At 48.4% G+C, this 9,825-nt stretch overlaps 2 protein-coding genes across 2 annotated transcripts in view; one reads left to right on the top strand and one right to left on the bottom strand.

Moving 5' to 3' along the window:
* The first annotated feature begins 4,873 nt into the window (after positions 1 to 4,873).
* LOC119355234 (two-component response regulator ORR1-like) lies at positions 4,874 to 7,448 on the top strand. The gene is made up of 6 exons (XM_037622020.1): positions 4,874 to 5,316; positions 5,581 to 5,639; positions 6,084 to 6,161; positions 6,269 to 6,339; positions 6,726 to 6,924; positions 7,028 to 7,448. Exons 1-6 carry the CDS (start codon positions 5,199 to 5,201, stop codon positions 7,166 to 7,168), a joined length of 666 nt encoding a protein of 221 aa, XP_037477917.1. The 5' UTR covers positions 4,874 to 5,198; the 3' UTR covers positions 7,169 to 7,448.
* A 257-nt stretch (positions 7,449 to 7,705) lies between these two features.
* Positions 7,706 to 9,825, bottom strand: part of LOC119355233 — a 14,765-nt gene continuing 12,645 nt past the window's right edge. The window contains exons 10-12 of the mRNA XM_037622019.1: positions 9,538 to 9,748; positions 9,086 to 9,256; positions 7,706 to 8,020 (exon numbers count right to left, since the gene is read on the bottom strand). Of these exons, the coding sequence (XP_037477916.1) occupies positions 7,928 to 8,020; positions 9,086 to 9,256; positions 9,538 to 9,748 (475 nt within the window). The 3' untranslated portion in view covers positions 7,706 to 7,927. The remainder of the gene's footprint in view (positions 8,021 to 9,085; positions 9,257 to 9,537; positions 9,749 to 9,825) is intronic.

The raw sequence follows: 9,825 nt of genomic DNA, 5'->3' as shown, positions 1-9,825 counted from the left end.
CTCTTTAGAAGGATTGGGGAAATTCTCCGCCAAGGCTTCGCCATTGAAGGATGTTAATCCAGCCCGAACGGAGACTAGATCCGCAGGAGGAAGATATCCATGCGTCTGAAGTTCACTCAGATGGGCGCGGGATACGGAGCAGCTTTCCCAGTCGCCTTTTTGAAGGGCATGGGGGCGTGAAGAGGAGCTAGGAGCGCCGGCCATGTTTGGGCGATTTCCTATGGCAAGTTCTAAGGATTTCCGCGTGGTGTGGAATGGCATCTGAGATCTAATCTCCTTAAATAGACTCCATCCCTGCATGGTCAAGGGGTTATTTGTAAAAGGTACCTAGACCGTTCGCATTCGTTTGACACGTGGAAGCCGAGGCGACGACGGCAATGAATCGATATGACATTTAAAATATGGAGCTGAACTATCATCAATCCGAAGTATAATGGAGAACCCGCCTTGCAAAGTCGAAGACATAAAGTCGGATACTACATCATCATTTGAAGGCAAGTTCGGGGGCTACTGAGGGAGTCTTGGATTAAGGGGTCCTCGGATGGTCGGGCTGTGTGGCATGGGCCGGACTGATGGGCCGTGAAGATACAAGATAGAAGGCCTTCCCCCGTGTCTGGATGGGACTATCCTTTGCGTAGACGGCAAGTTTGGCGATCGGATGTGTAGTTTCCTTTCTTTGTAAACCGACTATGTACAACCCTAGGTCCCTTCGGCGTCTATATAAATCGGAGGGTTTAGTCTGTAGAGGCAATCATAATCATGCAGGCTAGACACCTAGGGTTTAGCCATTACGATCTCGAGGTAGATCAACTCGTGTAACCCCTATATTCATCAAAGTCAATCAAGCAGGAAGTAGGGTATTACCTCCATCAAAAGGACCCGAACCTGGGTAAACATCGTGTCCCCTGTCTCCTGTTACCATCGATCCTCAGACGCACAGTTCGGGACCCCCTACCCGAGATCCGCCGATTTTGACACCGACATCGGTCGCTTACGACGATGGAGATGAACGCTCGACGTCTCCACCGGGAGAACGCCAAGGCTCTTCGACTTGCCATCGAGCAATCCTAGCGGGAGGTGTTGGAGAAGACGAAGGAGGCGGCTTGGTTGGCCAAGCTCAAGGGGCAGCAGGACCAGGCCGTCCAGCGCCTCAAGGGCCTCGTCATCGTCGACTCCTCCTCCTCCTCTGACGACGGCTCCTGCTCCGACGAATCGGACGCTCCTCCACCAGCTGACGACGGGTACAACTACGACGGCGACTAGAAGGGGAAAGGGCCGGCCCAGAAGTGGTGAAATTGATTTTAGTTTCAAGTTTTAGATGTAGTATATAGTTGTTTGTCGTTTGTGTGAACTTTGATGGATTTTTTGGAGAACTATTGTGCAATTTTTATGTCCGGAGATGATCTACGTAGTTTGGTCAACGTTGCATGCTATAGTATGCATATAGGAGTTCGGATATGAGAGGCACGGATGTGAACGGCGTGATTTGGGGCGTGCCCGGTCAGTGTCCGCGAACACGTCCGGACGTGTTCACGGGCGTTTGAGGGGCTGAATTTGCAAAGTCCGGCTGTAGATGATCTAAGATTGGCTTGATACGACGACTTTGCTAGGATTACTCTAAATATTGCCTTCTTATGTTTCCTCTCCTATGCAACATATAGACCCCTGAATGAAGATTAACATATGTGGGCTCGAAGTTTGGGCTCATCGGTGCCGATTTCTTTAAGGAGGTTCAAATCAGTCGCCAAACAGATGCTCCCAAAACCCACACGTTCACCCATAAGATCTCAGAGAGAGATCAGAGGGCGGATATTATGGTTGAATGCTCGGTGGCCCACGGCCGATCTTCGCGGGACAGAGACGGCGATCGGGCAAAAGGCGCGACACGTTCCCAGCTTCCCACGCACGGCAGTTAAAGAATGTCTGCGTCAAAAAATGAATGAATGAATGAGCAGCCCTGCTATGCCATGATGCCACCTCGCCAGTGGATCTTCTCCCTCCCTCCCTCTGCGCTCTCATTTAAGACAACCATGCATCAGAGGCAGATTTGCTCTGCCCGCGCTCAGTCCAGTGCGAGTGCTACAGCCTACAGACACAGAGCCCAGCAGCGTAGATCCGCCCAACCAAGAGGCCGGTCTCGTAGGGCTACGGGTTATTCCGACCTCTGGGAAGCCGACATGCGCATGTCGCCAACACGCCACAGCCCACGCCCCGAAGCCACGGCCGGCCATTTGATGCGGGTCGCTGGATCAATCCATTCCCGCCGCCTGCGTCCGGATACGGTGCTGGCCTGGGGAGAGCAGGCAGGCGCGTACGTACAGGTACAGCGCCCATGCCATACATGACACGAGGATCGGGTCCGGGATACGCTAGCTCAGCTCAGGTCAGATCGTCACGTATACGCTGTCTGCCAACGTTTTATTGCGTGCTGGAAGCGATCTGCGGGGCGCGTACGTGCACGGTGGTGCTACTTTATTACGGACGCCAGTCAATCTTAGACCAGCCGGGGAGAGAGAGAGATCTCATGCGTGCGTGTTGGGTGCGGCTAGGCTGCTTCCGTCGCAGTCCGGGAGGTCGCCTCCGCGGGATTCGGCGCAGCTACGAAGGAGCCTGTCTGCCTAGTCATGTCGGAAAATCTTCCTCTGACCTGAACTAGTAGCAGTAGCACACCCTGTAGAAGTCGGCCTCGTCATTCGAGGTCCATGGGGAGGATGCCCCTCCACCACGCCAACGTTCAAACCTACTCCTAACACCGGTGTTTATGTGAAAATTGACACTTCTGGCCCTTGTCAAATGACTATACTCCTATCTTCTTTTGAAAATATTAATGAGTCTGACTTTTGGAAGAAGATTTTAAATGAGAAACAATCAATCTCAAAAACTTAAGCCAGATCCGAGCCTTCATGTCAACACCACCCACCACGGCTTCAAGTGAATTGGGTCAAGACTCAGATGATGCACTTGACATAGCCAAGTGCACCACATTTGTTTCCGCATCTTTAAACGGAAGGAGAAACAAACACGGGAAATCCTGAAAATGAATACCAAAGTAGATATATTCAAAAACTATTTCGGAGCAAATGCAATGTCGACCTGGATATAAAAAGAGAAAGTTTCCTGAAACTCAAAAAACCTTGAACCATAGAGACAAACACAATCAAACCGCTCCAAAGTAGATGCAAGGAGGCGTGGAAGATGGGAATGGGAGCCCGGGAGGCGTGTAGTGAGAGAGACGAGGGTCACAAATTGGGAGAGAGTTAAGTTTTTGTTGGATAGGACTACATTAGACCAAAAGTGTATATGCCTTGGGCTGAAGTGGTATACAACTACAAGATGATTTTTTTTCTCACATGTCGATACGATTTTTTTTTGTTTCAATATGTTTTCCACTTGAAACTGCAGTCTTATTTCTACCAAAGATAGCTACCAAACTACTTGTCGTCGTTTACCTATATAAGGGCTAGACGGAGCCCCGCCAAAAGCTTAAGACCACGCACGAGCCTCATATCTGTAACTAACTCAATAAATAGTAAAACACCATTTTAATCTCCCTCATTGATTAGTAAAGATAGGTAGGCACAACATAGGGTTATTACGCATCGGGGGGCCTAAACCTGGGTAAAACCACCTTCAACATTGTCAAGATCTCTTCGGGCACCACCATTCCCTCTGCTTATTTCCACGACCCTCTCCCTTGACATGCATGTCATTCATAGATATCAGAAGCAGGAGCCAAGGATCTTCCACAACCCCCTCTTCAGGTCCGCCCCATGTAGCTAACCTTGGCGCACTCTCATCAGGGGAGCTGCCCAGAGTAGCAGCACTGGCTCAAGCCCACAACCCTAATCGCCCATTTGAAGCAAATGGTTTTGATGTGAGAAACCCGGAGCAACGAAGACACATGTATGCTGATGTAATCATTTGGAGGTGACGAAATACCTATTGTGTTTTATCCATTTTGCTAATAGCGAACGATTATGGATCAAGCGAGGAAGTTTCTTCATGTAAATAGATTGCCATCTCTACTTGTCTGTAGTAAATCCCGCTAGCTGCTGGAAGTTCTCTTGAAATTCACCTCAAAGTCAAAGAATCGATTATGGGATGCCTAGCCTGCAGCTAACTGTTGTTGTTGCTGCGAATGATCCATACTTGATCCACTTGCTATATATTTAGCTGGATACAGACAGGCTGAGCAAAGCAAAGATGCAGTGTCTTATCTGGTTATATGCATATATCACCACTAGCATGTGCACACCATACCATCATCATATCCGCGGCCAGCACTGAAGCAGCAGAAACATATATATACATAATCCGCAGGATACGCATCCACGAGAGCATGATTTAGTTGGCACAGACATGCGAATAAACATCTCCAGCCAGCGCCATGATAATAAGGAAAAGCAAAAAACAAGGCAGGAAACGGTTGGGACGTATCCCGCGCCGAATCCACGTGCTGACTTTGTTTAGCCCCTCGGCGCCGTGGCGCGATCATGCCCGCGATCGGACCCCGCGCGGGTCAAATGGTTTTCAATTAGTACTACGAGCGAACATAATAATCACCAACGCTAAGATAACGAGAATGGTTTTGCTGGCCGATGGTATGATATGGTGTGATGCAACGCGTGGCGCCACGACGCGCGGATCGCCGTCGTACCGCCGGTGGCGATTCTCTGGTGGTGTCGAACGGGCCGGGGAAAAGGGAGAAAAGGGGAGGGGAGGGGGTGGAGAGATTCCCCGACAGCAAAATCTAGAGGAGGGGGAGGGGAAAGAAAGCATTTCCCGTGCCCCACGAGCTGGCCACCGCCGGCGGGCCCCGCGCGCGCGCGGCCCGGGCCCACTACTCCTCCTCTCTCTCCCTCTCTCCCACGCTCGCGGTCACCCCCAAGAAGAGGAGGGGAGGGGAGGGGAGGAGGAGGAGGCTTCATCACTGGCCTGCAGGTGCGCCGGGTCATCAAATCAAATGCTCGTACTCCCTCCCACCTCCCGCCCGGCTGCTTAAAAGCCCATTCTCGGTGCCGCCTCTGACCTCACCTCACCTCACCTCATCTCACTCCGGTGCAACGCCTCGCACTCGCAATCATAATTCCATCTAGTATCTTTCTTACCACTAGTAGGAGGGCCGAGGACCTGCTGCTGCTGCTGGAGTTTGTCTGGTAGAGAGGAGAGGAGAGGAGAGGAGAGGAGAGGAGAGGGAGATGGAAGGAGGAGGCGTGGAGGGGGTGACGAGGGTGCTGCTGGTGGACGACTCCCCGGTCGACAGGAAGGTGGTGGAGCTGGTGCTCGGCAGCAACACCTTCGCCGGCTCCTTCCACGGTCAGCTCCCTTCCTTCCCTTCCATGCCTTCTTTAGATTGAATTCTCTTCAATGGCGCGGCTATTCAATTTTCCTCTGCCGCCCATGCTTTTGCTCTGTTAATTTGCTCGGCCCATGCGCGTGCGTTCTCTTGAACAGCATGTGTGCACTGCAAACTGCAGATAGAGAGCATAATCGATCGTCATCGCCCCATAATTAATCTTCATTTCCTTCCCCATTGCTGCCACGGTTGCTCTGTACTAAAATCTTAACAACGTCATGCAGTCATCGCCGTGGACAGCGCCAAGAAGGCCATGGAGTTCCTGGGGCTCAAGGACGGCAAGGTAACCAACAAATTCCATCCGCCCTGTCCATGGCACATCGCCTCGCATTCAGTACTTCACCAGCTGCAAAGCAGGACTTGCTTCTTATTTTCTTTTATTTTCCCACTTTGGCTATCCATTGGCACCATGGCGGCGCGCCACTTGTCGGTGGGCCGCCGTACCGTACGGGGGGAGGGGCGGGTTCGCGCATGCGCATGCGCGTGAGGGTTTTGTGTTCTTGAGGGGAGGACGAGAGCCAGAAAAGGCCGCCGCTTTTTTATGGGGGGGAAACGGATAAAAACTCGCCGTCTTACAGCGGCCTGCCGAGGCTGTCTGGTAGCCACAGGACATGAGAGCACTAGTTTAAGGCACGGTTGGAGAAAGGTGTTGCTTGGATTAGCAGGGTAAATAATAATCTGCTAGTAGTACTGATTGTTTTCTTTCACTTGTGGTGTTTGTCTGCAGGAGCAGGCCGTCGACATGGTGCTCACTGACTATTGCATGCCTGAGATGACCGGTTACGACCTCCTCAAGGCCATCAAGGTGCACATCTCACTGCATACGTGCCCATTTTTTCTTCACATTTGTGATATGAAAGAAGATGTCCAATGCACCCAGATTTCATTACTAATTTCCATGGACGTTTTCAGGCCATGAGTCCTCTCAAGCCTATCCCGGTGGTCGTCATGTCGTCGGAGAACGAGCCCCAGAGGATCAGCAGGTGAGCCTCGATTTTGTTTCCCCTTTCCTTCACTCGAGCATCCATTTTTGTTCAAAGTCGATGAAGCAATGGGGGTGGGGGCAAAAAAGGTTGCCTTTGCTGCGACAGTAGGCAGACAGTACATCATGGGTCTAAAGCTCAGTTAATAACATGGATTCGTAGCCACAGTGCTTGCTGCTTCAGTAAATACGCTGCAGTCAGTTCATTATGCTGCCTGTCCTTGCTCCTCCCATTATGTATCAAGTATCAGTGAATTTTGAACATCCCATGGAGATCTCTGCTTTTCTCAGTGCATTCATTGTGTCTTTGTAACCTGTTGATTGTACTATACAGAATCCTGCAGCTGATACCTGATAGTAACCGCCTTAACTTTTTGCTGGGGACAGATGCCTCAAGGCTGGTGCTGAAGATTACATCGTCAAGCCTCTTCAGAGCAAGGATGTGCCGCGCCTGAGGAGCTGCTCGTACGCGAAACCCAAGGACCCTCCATGCAGCACTGTGAGCAAGAGCGCGGACCATATAGCTGCTGTCGATGGCACGTCGTCGTCGCTGCGACGGCGAGCACACCTCACCGATATTGCCATGGCACGTCACCACCCCGACCTCCATCTTATTACCGCACCGTCGTCTAGCCGTCTGATGTTCCAGGACTCATCATCATCTTCGCTTGCTGTTGTGTTTCTTTCAGGTCCTCCACTCGTCGAGCGCCGGGCTCTCGCACTACTTCCCGTTCCTCTTCAAGTTCATCCTGCTGGTCTACGCCATCCTGTGCGTCGGCGAGCTCCTGCACAGATGGTCCAACGGCTGCTTCCTCTCCTACCTGAGGTGATGGTGCCGCGGTCCAGTGACATGCTGCAGCTCTGCAAGGAGGAGTAGCTCTTGTGTCGTAGCTTATGAGTGAGCAGTGAACCTCCATGTTTCAACAACCATGGATGGAGCTTTAGGTAGTAGATTCGTTTGCTTTGAGATTCTAACCGGGCGGGCGTCGGTTCTTGGCCTTGTTGGGCTGGTGAGTCGAGGAAGAACCCCTTGTATCCATCCTTGTACAAAACGCACAATGAGGCAGGCAGTATCTGATGTCCCTTTTGGCTTGGATCTTGGCTGATCTACTGATGTGACATCCAGGGAACTTTTCTTCGCCTTTCACTTGGTTGAGGGCGACTGCTCACCTGTTTCAATAGTTCATCAGATCTCATGAGAAAAGAACAGCACAAGCTGACTTAAAAGTAGCACCAGATCTTCTGATGAGAAAAGAAAAAGATGATGCAGACACCCTAGTATGGTCTCAAAGGTCAGGTCTATACCGTCTATGTATTGTACTCCCGGATTGTGTAATTGCATTCATGCGGTAGTTCAGACAGCGAAATTGCGCGATAGAATGTTTGCTTTCAGATGGGACCTTTCTATTGGATGATTCCAGATAAATGTTTGCTATTTACATGCCTAGTAATAATAATGTACAAAGGTGGGTGAGGATCCAAGCCATTGAAATAACAATATTGCCTCCTGCGGCATGGGTTGCCCGTCTTCCTACTGCTACTGTTGTATTTTATGGTTGTATGCATAGGTGCAAGTTCCTTCTGCCATTCTACATTTCACCATCTGGTTGAGGTGCAAATTCTTTCAATATGTCTTCCTTGTATGGACCTGATTCATGCAGGACATTGATGACATGCTTAACCTGATATCAACGCAAACAAGAAAACATTAGTTGGAATTGTCAGCAACAGTACCTGATGGATAAGCACCTATTGGAAAATAGAAGGATTCTAATAAAATGAAGGAGCAGCATAAAAATCAGCTTTCTCTATTACTATTTGTCCCTAAATTCAAAAGAGTGGACACATGCTAGATGGAGATAAAAGTATACAAGTATTATTTGTCAGAAAACATAGAATTACTCATGACATCATGAAATGGAGGTAGTCTATAATGATTAATATATTTCTAAGATGGAAAAGTCGAAATTTACTAGTTCGTTTTTACTTTTGCGCGCGAGTATTAATTTAGAAAAGAAATGTCGAAGGGTCGATACACGGCACCAGTATTCTTTTATGTGGAAAATGCATATTTAGACAAGTGTTATCATTAAATTCTAGTTACTATATTAACACATACACCTTTTTTAAGTGTGCAGGAAAGCATACACTCCTTTCCAAGAGCAGTAGCCGCTATTGTTTGGCATTTATTAGCTCCAAAAGCTGAAGCTCAATGTGAGAGAGGGAGCAGAATGCATAACTGTCCACCGAAGAATTACATGGGAGTTTAATGGTGATGCATGCTCTACACAGTGCAAACTTAAGAGCAATCAATCCGCACAGTAGTGGCTTATCAGCCATCATAACATAAAGCCATAACACTGGAATGGTTCTATCGAAAACAGGGTACCATGTTTGCATTTCACAATTAAGGACGCAATAATAGTCTTCTGCTATGAGTTCGGCTTTCGGATGACATAACACTAAGTAATTGCAGATACTATGCATGCAGATGGCTGAGCAGCAATTGTGGATGCAATATATTTAGGAAAGCGGTTTACAAATCCATAGGAGGCATATATTGAAAACACAAAAAGATGGCTAAGTCACAACAACAAAGCCTTTAGTCCGAAACAAGTTGGGGTAGACTTGAGCTGAAACCCACAAGATCTCAAAAGCGTTTAGTCAAAAAAAGATGGCTAAGTGACATTTAAGGGAATATATTTTGAATAATCTCTGGTAACTGATTGAGTATTCAAGTGGAATACCTGAGCTGTCTCATGTACAAGAAAATTTCCTATAGCTGTCGCAAAACCAGGTTCTAAGAAGTAGTGGCAGCTGTAAGTTGTAACAGGGAGGTAACCACGCTGGATCTTGTGCTCTCCCTGGGCACCAGCTTCCACCTTACTCAGGTTTAGTTCTATGGCCGCTTCGATTGCCTGAACGTATAAATATTCTATAAGAACCACATGTGTCTCCACATTGTTCAGAGTACAGTCAGATATAATATGTCCACTACAAATATAAGAGACTTTTGAAGTCAATCTTCTACAGGAAATCGATTCTTATGAACTGGCCATCCCATCATTTGAGACAGCTCTACCTTTTTGCAGAATGGTCGAATAAGCATGTCCCGATGAAAGTTGGGAACAGTATTACCATGACAGATTAGTTCTCAGTTAATACAGTATACATTATTGTACAAAGATGTGTGAATTACCTGGTAATAGCAAGCTTCAAAATGCAAATTGGGGAAATGGGCATCTGGTAGGCATCCCCATAAGCGGCCATATAATGTATCACCTCCAATAAGATTAAGAGCTCCAGCGACAACTTTATCATCATGTTCAGCAACAATTAGCATTACCTTGTCGCCCATCTTTTCTCCCAAAAGGTGAAAGAACTCCCGCGTCAAGTATGCTCTGCCCCAGCTGCAAACAAACTTATCATATAAGTGAAAAATTTACGTCACACAACTTCTATGCAAGTACCACAAATTCAAATAGTA

This window comes from Triticum dicoccoides, chromosome 2A (assembly GCF_002162155.2).
Source record: "Triticum dicoccoides isolate Atlit2015 ecotype Zavitan chromosome 2A, WEW_v2.0, whole genome shotgun sequence".
In the NCBI taxonomy this organism is placed as follows: Eukaryota; Viridiplantae; Streptophyta; class Magnoliopsida; order Poales; family Poaceae; genus Triticum; species Triticum dicoccoides.
Note: the sequence above shows the minus strand (reverse complement) of the source record. Positions and strands in the feature narration are given on the sequence as shown.